Source organism: Nipponia nippon, unplaced genomic scaffold, assembly GCF_047370975.1.
Source record: "Nipponia nippon isolate SJK-2023a ecotype South Korea unplaced genomic scaffold, ASM4737097v1 scaffold_2, whole genome shotgun sequence".
NCBI lineage: Eukaryota > Metazoa > Chordata > Aves > Pelecaniformes > Threskiornithidae > Nipponia > Nipponia nippon.
This window is the reverse complement of record NW_028262336.1, coordinates 85,053,130-85,078,577: the sequence shown is the minus strand read 5'-3', so window position 1 is coordinate 85,078,577 and position 25,448 is coordinate 85,053,130. Positions and strand designations below refer to the sequence as shown.

Here is a 25,448-nt window from a genome sequence, read left to right as displayed (position 1 = left end):
AGAGAACTCTGAATACAATGACCTGCCTATGCAATTTACATTTTTCTAGAGAGAGGCAAGAAGTGGGCTGAGGTTTTTTAGTGTTACAGCTTTGGATTTAAATTTCATTTTAGAGAACGATTTGTTTAACCTTTCAAAAGACTAAGTGCATAGGACTCTACAGGTCAGCAGTTTTCTAACAGAAGCGCCTTGTTAAAATACTGGTTTATTTTTACGGCTGTGAACACTACTGTGAACTCTGAGCTACAGAATAGCTTAAGTCTAGACCAGTTTCTATCATCCAATCTTCTTGCTTGAGTAGTAAAATCAAATTTTATTTACAGTCAAATTCTCCTTATTTGTGAAATAACCTTAATTGAATAGTGCTTTTAATGGAGAATACATGGCAGGGGGAAGTGAACAGCACGATTTTATTATATTATCTGTTGTTACCTGAGAGCCCTGTTCCTGAAAGAGAGCTTACTGCATTGAAGCATAGATTTGCTTTGGTCTGAGTCCTAAAATCATCTGGCAGGAGATGTAAACTAGGGAAGGGATTGCTGTGGATGTAGCTCTGCATGACAGAAAGCAGCCTCTGAAGAGGGTAGGGTCTATATGTGGGGTCTATGGGAAAGTCCCACCCATCTTGGAACAGCTGCTCTTGTCTTGGATCATGGTAAGGTGAGGGGCTCTTTTATTCTCTGTGTTTGCCCCGTCAGATGAAGACTATCTGAGTCTTTGTATTACTTCAGGCAGAGTGGGACTGAGACAGTGTCCTTCCAAGGGGACGGAAGGCAGGACTTTGCTACAGGAGAAAAAAAGTACTGACAGCATCTAAAAGCAACTATAAACTAGTGCAAGCAGAATAAATTATTTTTGAAAGTATGGGAAGCCTCAAGATTACCTGATATAATTAAAATTAGTACATTCACCTGTAAGTCATTATTTGTAATAATATGTGTAGTATTTCTTAACCTATCATCCTTCAAGGAACTGCTCTTGGCAAAATAAAAGCGTATTTCCTTGGAGGATAGTATTTATATAAATACTTAATAAATTGTGATTAAATTAAATTAGCACTATGTATCCTCTTCAGACTTGTGTATATTGTCCTGTCCTGTGATCTTTGAGCTAACGAGTATCTGGATGAAAATATTTGGTTTTTGAGAGAGAGTGTGGAAAATTAAATCAATTAAATCAATTATTACAGTTAAAAGTGAGGGGGAACCTGACTTCGATATTTGTAACATTTCAATGGCAGTATCATATTTTGAATCACTCTTTTCTGTTGCGAAGGCTGGTAGAAAGAAGGGCACTTCTGCTTTTAATGCTCTCCATTATAGAGGTGTGGACACACTAGATTAGACCTACACACCATCCAGGCCAGTAATTTGTTTCTGACAGAGGCCAGAGGCAGATGCCTCAGTGGAAGGTGCAACGACCTGCAGTCAGAAGGGCACTGCTCTCCCTCTAGCATGAAGATAATAAATCTGGTCATATAGCTTGAGCAGCTTCCTGAAGATTCATCTTGTGGGGCCAGAGATAACGAATAAATCCTTCACAGATTTTTCTGTCTATTGTACTGAGTGATTCTGCAACATAGCAGAAGCTCTTAAGCCTGATCCTTCCTTGAAGCTTCAGTGTAACAAAATGTAATAGCTGCTGTGACTTGGAAGCACTGCATGGGGCTGGGAGGCAGAGGCAGCTATAGCTAGGGCAGACACCAACCCAGGACCCATAATTCATACCTGGACATGCCTAAGCATGTGTACTGAAAATCCCTATCTACTGATAGAGGTAAGCAGATACTTCCTTGTATCTGTTACAATGGAGTAATCTAACCCCTTGTGTTTGGTGCTGTTTTGTGAGGATTTCAGAACTTGCATCTGTCCTTAGTCTTAATCCTGAGTTTCTCCCTGGATTTATGGGGAGAACTTATGGAGGTCTCAACAAGAACATTAGAGCAGTTCAGGGAAGATCAGACACAGCCAGAGGATGCGGTGAGGTGTCTGCCGCTTACACTGGCATGCAAAGCTCTGAGTCATCTCTGCTTGCCTTAAATGATGCATGGAGTCAGAGACCCCTAAATATGGAGCCACCTTAAATTCCCTTTCCCTTTGTGCAGTCACCTAGGAGTGATCAATACAAAAATACTAAGGGCAGGCGATGTCCTACATCTGGCTTGCACGTGCCTTATTCTGAGCTCTATCCACCTGGAATCAGAACCAGATGGGTGTCCACCATCATTACTTCGAAGTACTAACTAAGGACCACTCCATTAAACACAAATTGAGGAGAAAGTAATACAAGGGACATGTGGCCCCCTTGTGTCCAGAAATTTTGCATGAGCGGCCCAGGGGCCAGAGCTGGGACTCCTCCTGTTTGTATGGCACACTGCTCATGGCAACTATAGAGAAAGCTTGTCATCTGGAACATTAATTTTGTACATGACCGTATTTAAGCTCAGTAAACTAATGTTTATTTTTTACAAACATGAAATTTACTGTGGAATTAAAATATATAACGTAGTGGCTAAAGTTTGCCTCATCTGTACACACCGTCTATGATGTCTGCTTCTACTGTGTGGTCATATATTTGCCTGAATGCATATTCTGTACCTTGTTGAATAAATCAAAGCTGTTATGTATTTTACCTTTCCTAGTACTACTGCTTACGAGATACTGTGCCTGTGTATTCAGATTGGCTTGGATGTTCATCACAGAGCAACACCTTTAGTACTTACTCACACAAAACTGCAAGTGATTAAATACTGTTTGATTCAGTGGGAGCATTGCAATATAATATGCCTATTTATTACGTTCATCTCCTCTGCTTCTAATACAAATTTATATTTACATTTAAACAGCCTCCTGTGTATGTATTTCAGTTTTGGGGCTTGTACTGTTCTTTCTCTTCGCAAACTTTTTAATAGTCATCTCTGTTGCAACAGAAGAATGAAAATAAATCAGTACGTTTTAGTAATTACAATAAATTAATTAGAAGGCAGAAGTGGAGATAGTTTACATTTCATTGACTTTATAATTATAGAGTTGCCAATGTATGGGTGATTACCTCCTTCCTTCTTGTTCATTATTAAGCAAAGAGTTCAAGGAAGCCCTTAATCTTTTCTACCTACCATGGTTGTCAGAGATGGGATGTGGCAAGCATGGGAGAAAAAGAGGAAGGAAACAGGTTAGCTCTGTCCCATGAAAAGAAGATGCATGTAATTACAGAGTGAGCATGGACTGCTTTTCAAAGTTATTAATTCTGGCTTGGTCTTCCCTTTGGGGAAGTAGCAATTTATATAGTGTACATACAGCTTAGGGAGAAGAGAAATTGTCACTCATCATAAGAAGAAGGAAGGTCTATGCTTTAGATGGTTAAGTCACTAGTGATGTATCCCAGGGCTTAATACTGGGGTCAGTACTGTTCACCATCTTCATTAATGACCTGGACGAAGGAGCAGAGTGCAATGTCAGCAGGTTCATAGGCGATACAAAGCTGGGTGGACTGGTTGATGTGCCAGATGGTTGTGCCACCATTCAGAGGGACCTTGACAAGCTGGAGAACAGGGCAGAGAGGAATCTTATCAACTTCAACAAGGGTAAAGGCAAAGTCTTACATCAGGGCAGGAATAACCCCAGGCACCAGTACATGCTGGGCACCCACTGGCTGGAAAGTGGCTTTGCTGAGAAGGTCCTTGGAGTGAAAGTTATTCAGGAGGTGGACAACAACATGACCATGAGCCAGCAATGCTCCCTCATGGCAAAACAGACTACATGATCTTAACAGGTCCCTTCCAACCTCATCAGTTCTGTGATGCTGTGATTCTATGAATTGATCCTATTATTTGATTAAAGTCTGTGTTGTGGGTTAACCCCAATATGCAGCTAAACACCACATAGCCGCCTGCTCACTCCCCCTGTGGTGGAACAGGGGGAGAATCTGAATGGTAAAAGTGAGAAACCTCATGGGCTGAGATAAAGACAGTTTAACAGGTAAACAAAAGCTGCATGCACAAGCAAAGCAAAACAAGGAATTAATTCACTGCTTCCCATCAGCAGGCAAGTGCTCAGTCATCTCCAGGAAAGTAGGACTCCATCATGCGTAATGGTTACTGGGGAAGACAAACAACATAACTCTGAACACCCCCCCGTTCCTTCTGTTTTCTCCCAGCTTTTACTGCTGAGCATGATGTCATATGGTATGGAATATCCCTTTGGTCAGTTGGGGTCAGCTGTCCCGGCTGTGTCCCCTCCCAGCTTCTTGTGCACCCCCAGCCCACTCACTGGTGGGGTGGGGTGAGAAGCAGAAAAGACCTTGACTCTGTGTAAGCCCTGCTCAGCAATAATGAAAAGGTCTCTGTATTATCCACACTGTTTTGGTCACAAATCCAAAGCATAGCCCCATACAAGCTACTGTGAATAAAATTAACTCTCTCCCAGCCAAAACCAGTATAGTCTGTCTTCAAGGGTAGTTGTGGAGAAACATAAAGAAGTATCTCTTTTTATCGTTTCACTTGTTGACCACTTTGGAGATCAGATGACTTCCTTAATATCTAAAGTGATAATGATTCCTGTCACTCAAATCCTATCTTCAAGTTTTGCCCTTTCCAGTAATGCCTGAAAGACATCAAAGACCACTAATATGAAAACAAATGTTGAGATCAGAAAAAGCTCTTCCATACAGAAAAGAAGATGTATGCGTAATAATTGGCAAATGCCCCATATTACGCAATTATGTTTTTAATAGCTTTTTCCATATATGTACGTGTAAAGATTTGACCAAGGTGTGATTTGTAGATGAGAGGAAAGCTAATGCAGTACTTCAAGAAACTTAAGACATACTCTGAAAGGCCATAGATGGTTCCTTCTAAGTGCTGGCAATTCCTGTCAATTGAAATCCTGGGGACCCTTCTCTTGTATTAAAAAATCTGAAGCTGTTAGAGCAGGGAAAATACTCTAGCGAAGGGATATCACTAGTAACAGTAAGACTGAATTTCCAGAGAAGTTAAAATATTGATTTTGAGGTGTGAACTGTCCTTTTGCTTCAGTAGTTGCTAAATTAAGATGCTAGCTTTAAGAGCTAACCACCTAACAGCACACTATGACTATGGGGTGGTCTTGCCCTGCCCTGTATCTTTCTTTCTTGCCGCATGCTTTGCTTTGGTTCTTTTGATTGTGAGGCTTGCGGTGCATAGGATCAGTTTACTGACCCGACAGAGGCAACCTCAGGGACTAGTGGGAGAACACGGCCAAGGGCAGGACAGGGAAAGCAGAACTGTTCCTTTTGGTGGGAATGGGGTAATAGATCAGTTTAAACTGATAATGAAACCGCACTCTTGCTGTTCACTGCAAAACCTATTGTCAACACCCCTTTACTGGATCACCGCACGGTACAGTAAGATAAATGACAGAGATACTGATTCATTCAGAGATACTGCGGTGTGTCCTGACCCGGTAGTCCCTGCAGTTACACTTTTGACTGTTTAGGAGGCTGACCTTACAAAACCCTGAGAAAAATTGTATTAAGAGCCTATAACTTGCCCTTCTGCATGGACCTCCGAGGGCTGCTTGTTTGTGGCACTGTCTTCAAGTCCCTGGGCTCCCTTGTTTGCAGCTGAGCAAACACCCTTCCTCACCCTGTGCATTTGCCTTTATTTGCTCCTTCTGCAGCATAATTCAGATGTTAATCTCTCCCAATCACAAGCCATGTGGAAGGAATAGTTCACATGCCACGCATTGTTCATGACATAGTTCTCATGCAACATCACTGCTTATCCTGTCTCTCTTCATTTGATTGCAGTTTTTCTAAAACATAAGATTTCTGGGGAAAGAGTTGTTCTATTTTTTATATAAACACTTCTATTATTGCTTAAAAAGCAGTAGGAAACATCAGTCTTCATATACAAGGATACAGTTCTCAAAACCCTTCATGAGCACAGCTCTGTAGGATTTGCATTGTCAGTATATGAGATCAGACTGATCTTTGAACTTCTAGATCCTTTTCCGCTTGCTTCCGTTTTCTCTTTGACATCTTCTGCCTTCATTTTTATTTCAGCTCCTCTTCAGTTACTTTGCTACCTACTTCCAAATTTCAGTCTCTATCTGCTCTGCTTCTTCCAGACAGTGGCACTTGCAAGTCACGTCCCCACTCTGCTCTGTTCGTGAACTAAGTTTTGGTCTGGCTAACAATGATTGTTGTGTGTCATGGTGTTCTCTTATTACCTTTGGAAGGGGGAATTTAAAAGATGCATTTTCTCAAGTAACTAAATACTGGACCTTTTGGTGCTGAATATTTCTATTACACAGAATGTCAGATAGCACTGTAAGTACTGTAGTATAATGCCACAGGAGAGATCCAAAATCTGACATATGTACCAGTCGGGGGAAAAAAAGTGATTTAAAAATGTTCCCTAGAGAGTGGGGTTGAATCCTTCCAAACAAAGACTTCAGAGTTATTTGCAATAATGTCAGGCTGAAGTTTGCATATACATTGTGCTCTGCTAATTCTATTCTCCTATACTAAGCAAGGGATTGAAATGGATATTCCAGTCATCTCTTGTGAAATCCATTTAAGAAAGGTTGCTCTCATTTTCAGTTGGAATTACCCTTAGTTCCAGTAGGATACCCAGAAGGAGAAAATACCCAGTAGTTCTCCAGGGCTCAAAGCCAATGCTATGTGTATAAAAGATTTAAAATTATGTCTGTTCTCCATGCAAAACTTCTGAGAAACAAGAAAATTCAGGTTCAAAATCACGTGACTTTTGCCAAGGTTCCTGGGAACTTGCAGCCCAGACTTTGGACTGCAGTATTTCAGACCTTAAAGTGGTGGCCCCAGCAACGTTAGCAAATAACTTCTATACTGCTCTGAGTGGAGAAATAGTTTGACTCAAGTGTTGCTTGTCCTCACCACAGCTATTTTTACAGAAAACCACAAGATTTTACTGGCTGGACTTGATAGCATGTGAATTCTGCTCTCCAAGGAGTGCGAAGAACAGCAGTTCTGGCAGTTTCATTTCCTGACTTATGGCAAAAAAAAGAAAAAAAGATGGAGAGAGCAACCAGTCGCGACCAGCGACATAACTGCTACACTGGATTTTGTGGTATCACTTAAATAGAGAGGCAGGGTGCAGCTCACCTGTTTGTAACCACAGAAACAGAAAATGTTATTTGGAAGAAAGGAGGAAGTACACCAAATCTACTATGGCTCAAACCTGACAGTGTCCCTTTAAAATGTTCTTAAACCTGTTTAACACACCCCTACTTTTCACCACTCCCTGGGAACAGGCACCTCTTATAGCAACTTGTAAATCAAGAAAAACCAAACCCAGCAATTTATTCTCCAGTGTGTGGTGGCTATTTTCACACACCCAACCTGGCCATATAATTAAGCTACAACATAGCTCACTGACTTGGATCTTTCTGCTTCAAGCTAGAATGAGTTTAGCACTACTAGTTTAAAAGTTTCAAATATTTTGGAGAAGAATTGCATATTTCAAAATGAAAATTAAGAAAAGATAAAGAATTTAAAGATTGTGATTTAGGCACAGTACTATGGAGGTTCTGCTCACAGGTCCATAGAAGACGTCAAACCCCACTTATACTGGTTTGTCTGCAGCTTGGGGATCTGAACAGAGTGAATGCAGTTAACTACAAGTAAGGCAGCAAAATCCAAAAATTCAAGTCTTACTTTTGATATAGCTAGAAGGTTCAAATCCAGAAAGATCTGACATGTTCCTTCTAAAAATAGAAGGAATATTTCCTTTGTACCCATGAATGAAAGGGACGGAACTGCCAGGAAAGCACAATGATTTTTTGGTTTCTCTCTCTCTCCTCTCATCCTGCAATTTCTCTGTGGGTCAGATTCCCACATGGCCAGATTATAGTTTCCTCGTCACACTTTTTGTGTAAGTGGCCACAGTGCATTAGGGAAGCTGTTTTCTACAGTGCATTGGAGGACGCATAGTTTGCTTGAGAATGAGACAAGTTTTGATGTAGTCTAAAGGCAGTACTGCTGAGGCTGCAGAATGAGCTTTGCGACTTGAATTTTGGCTAGACACAGAGAAAAAGAAAAATCTGCGTGCTTGTTTCCTTTTCCTTTTAATTTGGCGAGAAGTCATTGCTTTCTGCAAGAGCAAAAATTGTATTTGAAATCCTGCCATTACATGGGATTCATCTGACATGTCTAGGTGTTTACAGTGTAGATGCCTACATCTGACTTGTCATCTTGGGCTCCCTTTCAAGACGGTGGAGAGAAATAGTAACGTCTAGAGCCCGATGCTCTGACCTACTTTAGTCACCTACATTAGAGCAAGATGAATTATGTTAGGGGTGTCTTGAGTGACAAATGTAGAGGTAGGAGCCTAGCTTTTGATGTAGCCTAGCTTTTTTGTTAAATAGGGCCTGTGATGGAAAGTCTCGCCCAGCTCTGAGGAAACAAGTGTTTGAAAATAGCTGTCACCAGTTTGGCTTCTCCTTTCATTGAGCAGAATTCAGATTATTTACTTAGACATTAATTGGCATTTGGTTCTCTCAGGCTAATAGCCTGCATGAGGATCCAGCGCAGCCCACACTTGAAATTACTGCGTTCTTCATGGCATGCTCCTATAGCACCATGGCAGGATCTGGAACTTCAGGAACTGATCTGGGACTCCATGATTACATCCAGATAATTATAATAATTCTGTTCTGACTCTTTCCCTTGTAATATCACCCAAATTATTTCAAAATCTTCCTGTATGAAAGCCCAGCCTTGTTTTCACTGCACTTAACAACGGCAACAAAAACAAATGAAAAAAACCTTCAGCTCAATTCTTCATGTACTGAACATTAAAACTCATGTAAAAGATTATTTCTGCCAACATTCTTTCCAAATTACTCACAGTTTTGACAACAATTATTCAGAAGAATATAATTTACTCAGAATAAAAGGGAAAGAGAAGTTGATATTTAAAATGTGCTAACTTCCTCACCATTGTAAGTCTGTTGGCCAGTTCATATCAAAGGACAAGTATTTTGTAAAGGCAAGAAGAGAGCTCAGTTTTTTCTTCACCTTCTCAGCCCTTGAAGCCCTACTTGCAGATGTGTTAATTTAGGAAATGTATTCTCCTTTCTTTCACATAGTACTGTTTGTGATTGAAATCTGCACCTGAAATTTATTCCTTGGAATATGCTTGGAAATGATATTAATCCTTCTGCTTCTGTGGAAAAGGGAGGACAATGAGACAGCTGAATTCTTCTCCAGAGAAGCTGGGAGGGGAATGTGGAAGGAGGACGCCACTTCTGTGATACCATTTTCTATTTTACTCCTGCAGATGATCTACATTTCAACACATAACATAAATCTGCCTTGCTATTTTATCTGTTATTTGAACAGATGAACAATTTTATTTGACTGCAAAGGTATTTATTAGTAAGGAAAGGGTCTTAAAAATGTGCTAACAAAATACAGTGCTCTCCATATTTACATATATACATACTCTCCACATTTGTCATGTAACTAGAGAAGAAATTCAGTCTGAAGAAACTAAAATGACAATGATGAATGACTGTCAGCTGAGGGGCTGAATGACAGCCCCTTCACTAAAGACACTGGCTTATTTTAATATCTAAAGCATCAGCATTCTACAAAATTTGGTATCACTTTGATTTTATTGTTAATTGTTTACATTAACGTCAATGATTTAGGAAATAATTTAATGCAATTTTAGTTGTGTACCTTATACAAATTTTGACCGTAGGGGCATAACATAGGAGTGGCAGTCCTTGGTCAGCCCAAAAGTCTGTTTAGCCCAATATTTTGTCTCCAATAGTGGCCAAAGGCAGATGCTCAGGGAAGAGTGGAAGAACAGGGAAAGCATAGAAGTTGCTTTCCCTAAATGCCCTTACAGTCTCTGTCAATTTGCATGTTAGGGTCTTTCTTAGCCAAATGAAGTTTCTGTTTACTTAGTAACCATCAATGAATTTCTCTTCCCCAAGTTTGTCTTGTTTCTCATTGAACTGGTTTGTGTATGGGTACACACACATGCATATATAAGTATTTATGTACATACACGCATACACACGCACACACAAGTACAGATATACATGTATATAAATAAACTTGCATTTCATAGGAAGAAACACCTCTTTTTCTTTCCTTTTTTTTTCTTCCTACTAGCTTAATTTTGATGCCAAATAGCTCTTGTACTGGGGGAGAATTGCAATACACTCTTCTCATACTGTTTGTGATTTTTTAGACCACTTATACCTCCTTTCAGATACCCCTTCACCACACTAAAAGGGTCTTAGCTGATGCATTTGTTCCTTGTGTGGAGAAGTAATTTTGTATCTTTGATCATCTTTTTTGTCCTTCTCTGAACCTTTTTAAATCCAACTCCATCCTTTCTGATTCCCATTTTTGGCCTTTGTCTTATTTCTGCAGTTATTGATTTTGGAACGCATTTTCTAACAACTCTTCTCCAGGAAGCCATTCTGTGCTAACTGTACCACCGCCAGCATCTTCCAGGAATGGGGAAAAACCTACCTTTCTTCCATGCTCATATTCAGCTTTGATGTGGATAGAGAACAGGATCACAATCTTACATTTGGCTGGCACGCATAGCAGTTATGTGTGCCGAGAACACCAGTGTGGAATCCACCTGTCCAATGAAGATTTCATTAAATAGGTGGGATATTGGTTCACTAGGTTTTTTTTGATTGGTATAAAATTTCTGCATAGGTTTTCAAATGACAATCAAGTTCTCAACTAATTTGATCCAAATCGTAAAAGAAAGAATCATCATTACAAGAGAAAAGGCTGCTTAGCCCTATCAGATAATCCCAGCACAACCAGGACAAGGAGAGAAACCCAGTCTATCAGATAAGTATAATTTGAAGTTCCTCACATGGATATCATTTTATGGGGCAGATACATCTCCTTATCTGCACCATAAAGTGAGCAGCTGGGGGGTGTGTGTTTGTCTCCTATGTATTTACAGTGCCCATGACCAATTAATTGCTATAAAAAAATTTCAGATAGGGAGCAGGAAGAACCTTTCCTCCCTTTAACTTTTCCTCCTCTAATATCTTTTAACAAGATGGCTTTCCCTGAGATCAGCACTGTTGGTTCTTTCCCAGAGATCTCTCAGTGGGGATTTATAGGTGGTGGGGATATTATAAAGTCTTTCTTATTCTTTAATGAAAAAAGAACATCTAATCATAATTCTCACACTTCGACTACTATTGATCAGAGTCTGATTTTCATTTCTTTAGCCACCCATATGAAAGTTCTTCGTTAATTCAGATGACAGTAACAAATTAACAAATAAGCTATTTATCAATAACATAAGCCACAAAACCGGTTGCAGCCATTCAGCTGGTACCACACAGATGTCATTTGACTGAGCCAGATTTTCAGCACAATTTTGCTTAGATAACTGTTTTTATCAGTAACTTTTTGTGTTCTTTACCTAAGGCAGTAATGGCAGTGGTGCGAGATCAAAATATGCAAGTTTAGGATACTATGGACCAGACTTTCATGGACTTCTGCAAGATATTTCTCTCATTTGCAGAGTAGTGAGGTACTCAAATTGTGGGAAAATCAGGCCCACTAACATTGAAGATATTGTGTATCTCCATGAAATGTGCTGGCAACTGCTATGATAAGCATTTTTCTCTGCCAAGCAGTTTTAGAATGGAAAAACAGAAGGCACTGCTCAGCCATTTTCTGTGGCAACTAGAGGCAGTGAAAAGGTTTAGACATTGTGCGTACTATTTATAGCAATTTTTTCTTCCTTCTTTAGTTTATGAACTTTGCCACACCTTTTGGGAGAATGATGGGCTGCCAAATACATCTGCATTGTCACTAAGGTTTTCTTAGCATTTAAAAACGCATATGAAAAAGCTCTGACAGTGCTCCTTCCTGTGCTCAGGAAGGTGTGGTTAAAAAACCAGACTGCATACCTTACACTAACTAGCTGAAAGGTCTTCCCCAGGAGCAGCAACCTGCAACAGCAGTAGGAGATGTGAGCTGGGCTGGCAAAGGTTAATTCATAAAACACGACGTTATCCCTGGTGCCTTCTGGTGTTTCATATCACTTACTGCAGTGTTGTATTCACTTTAACACTAACATACTAGTGAAAGTGGCTTTAAGTAGCTGTTGCTACATGATTTTACAAAATTACTCTTCTCTCTACCTATTTTAATTACCCAAGTGATAAAATTCTGAAAAGTACAGTATAAAAAGAAAAAGGAGAATTCCATATATAACTGCTAAATATTCATTTAGACAGTGGTGGGACCAGTATCTGTATGTCCTAGTAAAAGGGCTGTAGCGTTATTCTCTCTTCAGTGAAAATTTAAACTTTAGGGAGGTAGAAAAACTGTGGCAATTGTGTTCCCTCCCATGAAAAATATAACTCAGCGGTTAAGGTAGTCTGCTGGTAAAAATGGGCTGCTGTCAAAAGGAGGAATGATTTGAACTTGGGTTTAGACATAAGCTAAGTGACTTTTTCAATTGGTAGGCTGTTGCTTTCTTGTCCTGTCCATAGAAAGGGTTAAGCATGCTTGGAGATGAGCCTTGCATGTGGATTAGGCAGAGGAATTCTGACTTTCTGAGTACCAAGGGAGGAACAAAGCTGTTAAAAAGGACCCCAGGCCTTGGCACTGCCAGTAGTTGCCCTTTGCAAGGGTGCCCAGAACATTGCTTATCTACCTTTAAAACCCGCATCTTAGTATGAGCTAGGATGCCCATAGAGAAAGGGGGTTTCCATCTCACATCAGATCAGTAGTTTATTTTATTTTGAGATGTCTATCTAGGAGCAGGAGGGCCAGAATCTTCAAGAGAAAGTTACAGAAATCCCATGGGAGTCTAATGATGGAATAACCTGCCCATGGAAAAAAATCATACTCCTTATTTCTCCCTCTCCTCTCTGTTGCAGTCATGAATGCTACTGGGATTCACACAACCGTTTCTAGTCTGGTTCTGAGTCATACATACCTCTTGGTAAGGGTGTACCCATAGGCAATAAGTTCCCTTGGTTAATTATTTTGACCAGGGGTGAAAAGTACCTCTGTACATAGAGGTAGCACAAGTCCCAAGGATCATCTTATTTTATGTAGGGCTGGACTGGGAATTAAGGGAGGAGCCATCCTTGTGTTAGTCACCCTCAAGAGGAAGGTGTCACCCTATGCATGAGCACCACTTCTTTTTCTATGTTAAGTAGTATTGTATTTGCTACACTGTTTTTTTGGTTTTGTTTTTGTTTTCCCTAAATGACCCTTCCTGTTTTGACTTCTTAACCTGTTAGAACTGCTGCCTACATATACAGGTGATCTTAGACCAAGCTTAAGCAAGAAAAATGTGCAGGTGGCACAGATGTGCAACCCACTTCCCAGATAAAGGTTACATTAACTAGCTGTGTTTGCCTCCTAAATGCTGCCTGGCAGCTGGCCATCATCCACTGCCGACACTTATCTATATGTTTTAGAGTGTTTAGTTTTAGTCATCTTTTGACATGAGTTACGTTGAACACAATTCATTTTGGAAAAATCAGGTCCAATGAATAGGACCGTACTAGTTAACTAAGAAGGGATAGAACCTGGGCTTGAGCAATATCCTCTGTTTGTCCATACCATTATCACGCACACTCCCGGACAAGTCCCGGATGGTTTCCAATAGGAGCGTGGATGAGGCCACGCAGTTCTTTTTGGAAAGCAAGTTTAGTGATATAAACCATGCTGTGCCACTTGTGCTCAGGCCAGAGGCTGGGCTTTGGTATGTTTAACTTCGTAGAATAAATGTAGCTGTTTTATGTGTATCTTGAAACTAAAAAATTTGAACAGCAGTTGCTAGAATGTCCTTAAATATTTTGGACATACCAGTTATAATAATAGCATCTTACAACCCAGAACACAATAGTTTACCAATCCTACTTGGAAAGTCTGAAGTATTAAAGGACTTTTCTTTTGGAGGACTGCGTGTATGAAAGAAATGTATTCAGTAATGTGTTCTTGTCTTTTTGGGAGGAGTCACAGAATGGTATTTGTCCAAAAAGTTGCCTGCTGAGTCATTGCTCATGCCCATCTCTCTCTCGTGAATCTACATAAAAGCTCAGTAGGGCTAGGCTGCATTATGCTCTTTCCATATAACGGCCATCCTATAAGCCTTAATAAGGATGTGGAGGTGGAACATTTTGCAGTACGTTTTGTACTTAAAAATGGACACTCAACAAAAATCGACAAGAAAATCATGTAGAAGAAATGCATCTTACTAGCAGTCAAGGGACATAGACTTTGTAGAATAGTATAAACTAAAGCTAAGCATACAGAACACAACCGTCTTGTTCAGGGAAAGGCGGGAACTGGGAAGTATGATAATGTATTGTCACTGTAGGGTGCTACATGCATTTGACTTTAATAACACTGAATAAGCCATTCAAATCTAAATGATGGCATCTCTGAACTAGTTATGTTCACTTTTCTGCCAGTGCTACTCTATTTTAAAAGTCAACATCCCCTACTGGCAGTTTCTTAGGAGGCATTTTAAGAATTCTTTGGATGATAAATAAGCCTAAGCCTCCACTGTTGATGAGGTATTTAAAATGAGCTTGCTAGAAATTGCTAGCAGTCTAAGCAGCAAGAGATAGTGACCTCTGATTACTAATCAGCCATGTGTCCCTATTGCTTGTTATTAATAAATTAAAAAGAGGAGTTAATGTAGGGAGGAATTCTAAGACATTTCTTGTTTTCTCTCATAAATCATGCCAGGCCATACACTCTGCTAATGTAAATCAAGCTATCAGAATGATTTTGGTTGAGTTATATGCCGTTATATCAGCTGAGGATGTGGCCATTTGTGTTTGTAGCTATTTTTCAGAGAAGTTCCTCTTTTTTCTTGTGAGAATGGCAAGCAAAAGCAGAGTGTTTACCTAACTCCCAACAAGGAGATTACATAGACATTATGATGACAGGTAGATATGAAATTAGTTATTGACTTCACCAAAGCACTTTACTGTTTGAACTAAAAGAAATTTCCTTCAACTCTGATAAATGACTAGTAAAGCAAGGCCCAATGCGGTGAACTAGTAAATTGGGTAAACTGCATCCTTTGATTAAAAGTCATTGGTGGAAAATACAGAGGCATATACACGCTCATATTTTTTGCACGGCTCTTTTTTGACACTGCTGAAAAATCTGTGTCCAGAATGCTATCCCTTTGTGCTACAACTGGAGAATTTTCTTGCGAGCGAGAAAGGGAATAAGGGAGACATAATTCAAATTCTGATATAGTCTGAGCAATTAACTTTCACTGTATCTATATTTCTGTCCCTCCTTCAATTAAATAAAGACCTTAAACTAGAGAATGAAAACAAAACTGTTCTCTAAACCTGACTGCAGAACAGTTCACACAATCTGGGGATGGATGGATTTGTGATACATCTTATTCGTTATACTGAGATCCAGAGGCAAAGTCTGAGTTCCTCTGAATTTCTGAAAGCTGAATTTCATCACAGTATGGAAAGTTTGTTCATGGAAAATAGTTATGGGCCACTTTCACTGTATGCTTATGCTGAAAATGTTCAATTCCTGATACATGGCACTGCATCATATATTTTTTATTCAGCAGGTACAACACTTGTATGTGATTATCACAGAGAAAATCAGACAGAATGATTAGCAGTAAGTTGGATTTGCTTTAACCTGAAAAAAAGGTTTATTTTTTTATTTTTTCGAGCTTTGAAATATTAAGTAATCAGTATAGCTAACATCAGAACTTCACCATCTGTTGAATCTACTGGTTGTTGCAGATCAGTCAATAAAAGATAGCTGGCCTGCTTTATTCTTAAGCTGAGGTCAGTACCGTTGTCGGAATTTCTTATATTTATGCATTTTCCTGTAAAGGGTCTATTCTGTTGTGTCAGCTGCTAAAGACTTAACAAGGACTGTCTTAGAATAAACCTCTGGCTTATTTTGGGTAGCAGAACTCGCTTGCTGTGCCCCATAGTTTCTTCTCTGTGTCCAAAGGTTATAAATATAGGAAAATATCAGTTTAATTTCTCCAGACTTTATTGGTTGCATCTCTATTTGTGTTTCTCAAATATTTGGGCTAAAGAAGGCAGTGCTGTGAGACGGGCCAAGCTTATCTCTGATTTATGAGCAGAATTCTTCTGGTTGAATGTAAAATGATAGCAAATTACTATTGTCTAGCACCTGGTTTGTGAAAGAAAAATGACTCAAAACAAAAAGATATTCCTAGTCTCAGGTGTTGTTATTATAAATCAAAGCTATATGTCCATTTCAACTCAAAGCATATGTAGATTTCTTTTAAGCTAGTTCCCATTGTGCATTGCTTATGAGGAAAGACATCTGTTTCATTTGGGAGACGTGTGTTAAAATTGTAAAATAGTAATATGTCTGTTAAGTGATGCATTCACAAAATTTTATTCTTGATCATAAAAAGATAAACATATAGTATGGTGCACCTAAACATGCCAGCAATGCTGTAAGTATTTTTCACTTTCAGAAACCCAGAAGATGAGATGTACAATGTTCAGAAAGGTTTGCTCGTTTGTATTCATTAATTCTGAAACTTGTGGTAGTTAGTAGTTTACACTTGGTATTTTCTTGTTTGCTGCTCTGCTTCATCAGCTGTATTTCATCAGATATAACCAATGTTTAGACAATAACTTCGTGCTACTAAGTACCAAGCCTACGAAAAGGTAACCATCAGCAAAAATAAGGACTAGAAATATTCCTAAGGAGGCATTTACCAACTTAATTTGTGTCAGAGTTTGCTTTTTTGTGTTGAAAGAAATTCTTAATTTTCACAAAAGACAATAGGACTAAAGGTTACTCAGAATCTCCCCAAATGTAAAATAAGTGTGGGCTTGTATAAGATATTTTAAAAACAGACTCTGTATCTTAAACATAACCATAGGGTTGTATGCAGCATTCCTATAAGGAAGTTAATGTTCCTTGCTACTGTATTTATTAATAGTAAGGCAGTTCTTCGTCTACAGAGAAAGGTATTGCAGCCATTGTAAAGGAAAAAAAAAAAAAAAAAAAAGAGAAGTGAAGGCAGTCTCTTCTCTCCTTTCTGTTTATTACTGGCTGTACTGAAGGAGAATGCAAATGTGCACAGATAAGAAGGACTTGAAACAAGATCTCATGTGGGAGGGTTTTCCCCCACAGATCTTTTGCCTCTGCCCACATACTCAAACAGTGCAAATACTTAACGCATATCAGATTCCAGTGTGTGTTCCCCACATAACACTTCTGTAGAATTTTCCTTTGATGAAACACGGTGTTTCTTCATGTTCACCTATGTAAATACCTGAAACCCTCTAGCTGAGAGGCGGCCCTATAACTCTGCAACATATATTTCTATGGAAAATCCAAATGAGCATAGTATATTTTTTCCAAATAGTAATTGCTTGGTTTTCTGTTTCAAGGTCTGTGAAAGCATTTCACTTGGTGAAACCCAGCCCTACTGCACTTGAAAAGTACAGCAAGCACAGAGGTATAACAACTCACCGTACTTTTAATTGATCTGGTATGCCTACAAGGTGCCGCCCTTTTCCACACCTCCTACCTCCTCCTTAAGTGACTCAGCCTCTGAAGGAGAAATCTCTTGACTTTTCAGACAGCTGGATGGGGAACGACAGTTCAGCTCTCTGTCTGCTTTGATTGTACCTCACTTCCAGGTACCTCCAGGTTGACTTACCACACTGAGCCACTCTAGGACACTAACTTCTACCGTACCTAGGTAAGGGCATTTACTTCTCTGTTTTTATATACCATGTATCAAAAGTCCTACATTTGCAGATGTTCTGTGATTTCTTAGTGTCCAACTAAGGATCCCACTTTAAAGGATCTGATTTTCAAGAATTGTGGAGAACTTGACTATGAAAACCCAGCTCTTACAGTGTCTCAGTTTAGGTGTTAAGATTCCCTGGACCTCTCTGAAATCTGCCCTTAGCCGTACTATCTTAATTACTTCATTATTTACTTTATATTGCTAATTGTATTTTATACTAATGCTATTTCTCTGATGACAAACTCACTGTTCATGAATGACTGTTTTAATGTCATTTTTGCTCTGGTTCATTTTATTATTTCTTTATTTGGAATTTTTCTCTAAAATTAAAAAGCATTAAAATGTCAATTAATTCAATTTGCTTCAAGTATATTATTTGGGAAAAAAAAAAAATTAGCAACAGTTTGCTTTCATTTCCACCTTTGCAAAATGTATAGCAAAAATACCCGTTCTGCTTTGATACAGTGACTTATCTGTACCATGAACTGAAGCCATGTATAAACAGGAAGCATTCTTCATTAAAAATCTAGCAAAGTGAAAGGAAAGAGTTGAATAAAAAAAAAATAAAGTTATCAACCCCCTTCTGCACTCTATTAAAAAAAGCGCCATTTAAAACTGATCATATATTTCTGATTTGAAAACACAAACAAATTTGGGTTCTGACTTAGCAGCTGATTTTACATTAGTGACAGTTCCAAAGCTTAATTTCTTTCAAAACAGAATCTCCTCCGCCCACGTCCTGAAAAACCAGTTCTGAGACCTCTTTCTGCTACAAATAGATGAATGATTTCTGTTGTACATTCACATGTTCTCTAGTCCTACCTTGCCTGTTCTAACCTTGCCTCTTTTCTCTTTTATGCACATACACATGCTATTCCTATTCTCTGTGAGTGTTGTTATCAATTCTGTGGCCTAAACTGTAGAGTAAAATACTCATTTACACACAATGCATTATTTCCAGAAGTTTACAAATGTATTATATGGCTATTGCTCTGATATGTAACTCTTGAAAAAAAAAATTCACTCTAGGTACATGTTTTTATTGTTCTTTAATATCTGTAAAATAAATGTAGTCATTTTACATGTAGTTTTCAGCAAAAAGACAAAAAGACTAACTAATTGCCAAATGAAGAGAATCACGTTACTTATAATTTTGAAGAATATAAATGATACTCAAGTGTTTGTTTGTTAAGCTCTGACTACACACTTGGTACTGTGCTAAGTTAGCAACACCATTATTCTTTCTATTTCATTTCCTGACCTACAATCTGGAGCTACGGCAGTGGATACCGGTGACAATTTTGTAGGGAAGAAAGTGCAGCACCAGTTACACATACAGATCTGCATCTGACAGAGTGGGCCTTTGAGGCTATTTAGGAGACCATACGTTTGGAAATGTGAAGGATGGTACAGCTTTGGGTGGCTCTAGCTGTGATGGTGATTTGAAAAACAGCCTACATCTGCAATGAAGAAGTGAAGCAATGTTTAGAAATACAAATTCTTATTTGAGTTGAAGTGTAGGTAGCCAAGTCTGACAGCACAGTCACAGCACTTGTGATATTTGAGGGGAGAAATTATGGACACAGAGAACAGCAGAATTGGTGTTGACTTCCAAACCAGCAAGATTTCACCTCACACACTTATGGATGTCTATCTAGGAGAACAACTGGAATGATGTGTCTCCCCAGTGCCTTATTTCTAAGGCTTGGAGATCTTTATACTGTATCCAGTCAGAATGACTTTAATCAGTTGCTTGCTCACACATCTAGGTCTTACTATATTCAAGAGAAATGACAGAGAAAAGAACAAAGTTTGCTGACCTGACATGAAAGTTGTTAACTGAAGGCAAGGAAATACTGTAGTGTGCTTTGAAACTGTGATTAAGTAGGACCAAATGTGCTTTTGTTTAAAATGTCATATTCTCCACATTCATCTCATATAAATGAAAGATAAGCCATGTAGTATAGAATGAACATTAACAGTTCCAATGGAAAAAAAAGAGAAAAAACCCAAAAAATAAAGCTGAAGTAAGTCTTAATTTTAGTCACTCACCAATAGTTACACTATCCAAAATTTCTCCTGGACTGCAGTGAAAGCAAGCAAATGGGTTAAAACACAAAGGATGTGGAAAATTAATTTCCTAACCTTTTATTAGATTTCTGTTGGAATAATTCTAATATTTTGAGCTCTGATTACTCACAAGACACTGAATGTTCAGCTTCCTTCAGAGCAGAAGAGTCCTTCAAGAAGATGAAATTTTGGTGGACCATTTCATATTTGGGATAAGGAAAGAACAAACTGTCTGTTTATTTTCTTTTTCAAATGGCAGATATTAGACATTTTTGAAAAGTTGTAACTTTAAGGACGCGTAGCAAACAGTAGTCAGCAAGCTGTGGCTGTGTAGAGCCACGTAGAGCCACCTGTTTGTTCCAGATGGTATTTTGTGTGGACATGCCAGAATCAGTGGCTTCTCTACAATCCAGGTCATTTTAGCAATGCAGCACAAGAAGTCGGAAGACAGGAGAATTCTGAAACTTTTTTGTTTTAAGCTAGCTGTTCATTTACAACTTTTTGTATCGCCCAGTTCATTAATAATAGTAGGAAGTTTGATGTTTTAGGCATTCACATTTGGCAATGCTTTACATGAAAAACTTCAGTATGAAAACAAATGTTTTGACTTTTAAGAGAAGAAGGTGTACCTCCCTCCACACTCCCTCAACATCTACTATATTGAATTACTTATTATACAGTGTGATGATATGCAGTACTTCTAAGCTGTGGAAAGAAATATTGTTTATTAAAAGCAAAATTCATACAATCTGAATATTTATAAATAAGGTCTTAATCACTGTCATAGCTAGAAGCTAAAGAACAAAGACTTTTTTTGGTTGTAACTAGTTCAGTCTGATGTGGAAAACATGATTCTTACAGGAAACGTTTGTATTATTCTTATGTATTTTTTTTAAATAGAGCAATACATACAAGTGAAACCTAATTATGTAGAAAGCTACAGCCAAGAACAGAAGAAGGAAGGCAAGAGGACTCTGTGTTCGAAGAATGGGTGTGTTCAGACCAGCTGAAAACTAGAAGGTCTAGCTTGGAGAATTTAAGGCAGGCCTGAGGTCTTCTGCTGATCAGTCACCATAGGACGTGGAAAGGAGATGTAGAAGTGTCAATATGGCTATTTGTGCTAAAAATAGAATTGGAGACCTGTGCTGCTTTCTGAATAACTTGCTACCAGCTTGGAGGGGCATTTGACTTTCCCTGAAGTCAAGTCTGAAGTTTTTTTCTGGATTTCTTTTGGATTGTATTTGGATTTCGCAAAAAATGGGGGAGGGTCTGAATCCAGGATTGGCATGTCTTAAAACTTTTTGGGAACTGCTCATTGGACTGGCTGGGGCAGTTTTAATTTTCATTTAAAGTTTCCTGACGCTGTTTTTAAATTCAAATTACACTGGCGCTGCATTCCTCTTTGTTTTTGTTTTACATTCCAGCTGAGTTGTTTTGCTTCAGTGGTTGAGATCTTATTAAGAATGCCTGAGCATAATTTACTACTATACTATAGAAGCCTATAACTTCTCTTTCTCACAATTTCATTTACAAAGTTAAAAACTGTTTTTGTCTCTCCCCTGAACTGTGGGCTGAAGATAACCAGTTCACTGACCTGTGTGAACAGGGTGATGGTTCCAGATCTTTATGAGCTGAAGTTTTTAAACAATCTCCTGTCCATTCCCCTTTCCACATACACAGATACATACATACAGACGCTTAGTCCACAATAGTGAAGACCAAGAAAAAAAAATGCTTTGATGAGTTGTATTCTGCCTCTTTACGCAAGATTCTTTTCATTTCTAAGATCTTGAAATTTAAATCTTACTGCTATGATTCTTGATTGTCTATGCTAGGGATTAAAGTAGGATCTTTTTTTTTTAATTTGCATTTTACATTTTAATGGATTAATCTTTGATATACAACTTGAAAGTTCTGAAGCAAGAAGTAAACCTTGAGGACAATATGGCAGTATTCTGTAAGACTAAAAGGCCTGGGTTTAAAATTTCAGTGCTGACTGTAAAAGGGAGTGTGCCTTTTTCTTATATTCATTTATGCATACTGCTTCCAGGCTTGGAGACTAGGTAGTAGTTTACACTGGATGCTGTACACATGTGCAACAGAAATATTGTTTTGCCCTAAAAACACTAACAAATCAATATAGGACAAGAGACAAAACACCATTTCAAATAAATGATAGAGAATGAAAGAAAAACGCTTGCTCTGGAATGATTTTAGTTCTTTGCTGGAATTTCTTTTGTCACACATGGATACAAGCGGGAGTTGCAAACCTGCTTTCCAGTTGTTTTTCAGGGTCTCAGTGGCATTAATGCATTTGCAGTTATTCTGTAGTTTTTAAAGACAAGCCTCAAAATATGTGGATTTTTTTACTTTGTAGATAATTTATATTTCAGAACAAATGTCTGAGGCTTTCTTGTTTATATTTTTAACAAAAGGGTATGATACTTTCTTGCCAATTGTGTGAGAAATTTCAGTTCCCATCATGAATCTACAGAAAGGAAGGCTATAGTATAGCATGAAGTCTACATTAGCATTTTCCTGTTATTTTTAATGAGAAATATTTAAATTGCAAAATGTGTATTTTTAACAAGATATTCGAAGCCTTAGAATGACCACATTTGGTTTGATTTCCACAAAAGAAGGCTCCGTTTTCAAAGTTTTATGATTCACTTCTCTTAGGAAATGGCTTTAAAAGTCTTTATTAGAAAATAAATCCTAGTTCCTTCTATACAAAACTACTGCTTTTTCTCCAGATGAAGATGTGCCAGCACTCATTGCTTGTGAAATATACTGAAATGTCAAGCTTCCTATTATCCCAGGACTGACTGAAATAAAGACCAGTATCAGATGTCCAGCTGTTGCTAAGCTGAAAACATAAATAAATCAGAGTCCTCTCTATCGTCTTGTGACAGTTCAGGACAATTTATATCAAGACTGGTTATTATATAAAACTTTATAACCCTACCTGAACAGTTCCTAGGAAATTCAGTGCATATCTGCTTAAAACCTTATATCAGTAATTTCGAAAGATATTTTATAACCTATTGCAAAATAAATAAGGCTCACCATAGCTCTAAGCATATTTTTATTGTTTGGGAACCAGATCCAGCAGTCACATGTTTTCTACACACACCATGCCAATGCATGCTTGATACCAACAACTAAGGTTAAAAGAAAGGAGTGTGGGTCAGAAACTTCCAATCAACATGCCAAAATTTTAAACTCTTATAAACATCTGGAATTTCACAGCTGAGTAAGATATATGCAGACTTTTGGACTCCAATATTATTTTTGCATTTATATCTTTACTTTCTAAAAAGATCTGTATTTGTTTACATCCAGATTTTGGTTTCCTGCTTTCTTTTCTTGGTAATCATAAGCTGTTTTAGCAATTGTCTGGCAGTAAAAACATAGAAAGCAAAAATCTGCTCTAAGCGCAATTCATTGTGGCATGCACTAGTTTTATATGCTTCGTTGTCAGCATTACTTTTAGTATTTTTGCTAAGCTTTTGCCAAAATTCAACACCTTCACCTTCCATCAGTAAAGAAACAGCCATGGGCTCTGGTCTCTCAATCCACTCTGTCTTAGGTGAGTGAGCAACATGGTCTATGTCTGCAAAAAAACAAGACAACTGTGTCACCCAGATAACTGGGAACGTTTCTGATTTTTAAGAACCGCTTCCGTCAAAAAAAACTGTTTCCTGGTACTTCTGTAAATTTTAGCAGCTTGACCAGTGGAGCTGGTTGGGAGCTTTCCAGCTTAACATTGTTTTCTCAGAAAATCCTGCTTTTCAAAAAGGAATCCATTTGCTTAAGAGGGTCAGTTTTGTCCACAGTCTTAAGTCAATGTTAGGATTGCTTTTTTTTTCTTAAGGGGGAATTTTTTTGTCATTAAAGTGTCATCATGTTCTGCTTGATGCTTTCTCTAGGAAAGCCGATATTCAAAATCCCGTTTCAAAGTATAACATGAAACCTTTTGAGGGGCTCAACTCCCGAATAATTATTATTTTTTTTAAATCAGCAGTCTTGGAGGCTCATTTATTAACCTGATTTGAGATAAGGGAAGAAGTCAGTGACTTGGAAAGCTGCTGCAGGGCAGAAGAACCGCCTCTGTCCTGGCCCCCCGCGTTAGCTGCAGGCCACTGAAGCTGCAAGACCCGTCAGCGGGGCTGGGTGAGCCCACGGGCGCTCGAGGTGCTGCTCTGAGCCACGGGCTGATATCATCTTCCCGTTAAGCTAATCGCCTCACCCCATTCTTCATTATCTTCTCCTCCGAAGGCTCTCACCACCCGATGTGTTCTCAGGGAAGGAGCTCCGGACAAGGAAAAGGAGGGAGAGGCGGTGCGACAGGCAGAGACACAGGGCAGGAATGCACATAGTCATCACTAGGGAGGGAAAAGCCACCACCTTGCCTGAGCTTCAGTTCAAAGAGGGCTGCAGCTAGGGCTAAGTCAACCCTCCCTGTCAGACTAAACTTGCGCGAGGAGGTGATCAAAGTGGCAAACGAGCTAAAACTGTCTTTGGGGCTGATTCCTAATCTCACCGACAACTCTCTCTTCTTTCTTTTTTTCATATTTTCTTTTAGATTCCCACCGAAGGACATCCCACTGAACAAAATGTCAGCTTTCAGCATACGAAAACAGTCTCCTAATCAAAGCGGTAATACTGAGTCTCCTTCATTTTCTGCTCTCAGGGCACTTAGAGGTTGAGGCACGGCCTCCCTCCTTGCCAAGCATTGCCGTGCCTGTCGCACAGCTCCCTCACAGGGCACGCCGCCACTTTTCGGCTGTGATGGGCTGGTTATTAGATTCACAGTAGGACTCTCTTCAACCACAAAGCTAGCGGTTTTGTGCCTAAGCTTTCGCCGGCAGAGATTCAGAGCCGGGCAGTGCAGTGTGGTGGAGCAGTGGAACCAGGCAGCGAGGTGCAAGATGGCGCTTCCCTCCACTGAGGCCTGTGGTTGCTGGTGAAAGCCCTCAGGAGCATGGCGGCTGGGAGGGCAGCGGGCAGACAGGGCATCCATCGCTGTCTCTTTGACTTGCTCAGGGGAAATGAGGAGAAATTGAGGAAAATTAGAATGCGGGGAGGGGAGAGAAAAGCTATTTAATCATTGTCAGGTGGGATTGTTTGTTCCTTTGGAGGGAAAAAACTTGAGGAGGGCTGGAGTTTGCTTTCTATGCAGAGAAATGACCAGAGGCAAATTGGAAACAGGATGAAATTTTCCATTTCCCTCGAACCTGCAAAATACTTCTAAAGGCTGAAAGGTTTCGAGGTGCATAAGGACCTGGTTTGGGTGGGATGTGCCAGGCCTAAGTACACTAAAATTGGTGCAGCCATGGTGGGGAGCAGCTTGGCTCTACCATGTTAAGGACATAAACTTTTTATTGCCAAAATAAGAAGGGCATAAGCTCCATCTGCCTGTGATCATGTGACCTGAACGGTTGTATCAGATCTATATTTAATTTTTTAATTGAAACTCGGGAGACAATTCATTAGACCAGAAATGAGTACTCTTCAGCAAACACAAGGCCTCATGCATTAGTGAATTGCTTGTGATGTTTCTTGAAAAGAAAACACAATATATATTGCTTGGCTACTG

At 39.1% G+C, this 25,448-nt stretch overlaps 1 protein-coding gene across 4 annotated transcripts in view; it reads left to right on the top strand.

Annotated features, from left to right (window-relative positions):
- The first annotated feature begins 17,594 nt into the window (after nt 1-17,594).
- The window catches only part of SCEL (sciellin), a 52,551-nt gene continuing 44,697 nt past the window's right edge, over nt 17,595-25,448 (top strand). For all 4 annotated transcript variants that reach the window (XM_087757450.1, XM_087757451.1, XM_087757452.1 and 1 more), the window contains exons 1-2: nt 17,595-17,728; nt 24,435-24,508. In XM_087757450.1, coding sequence (XP_087613576.1) covers nt 24,466-24,508 — 43 coding nt within the window. In that variant the 5' untranslated portion in view covers nt 17,595-17,728; nt 24,435-24,465. The remainder of the gene's footprint in view (nt 17,729-24,434; nt 24,509-25,448) is intronic.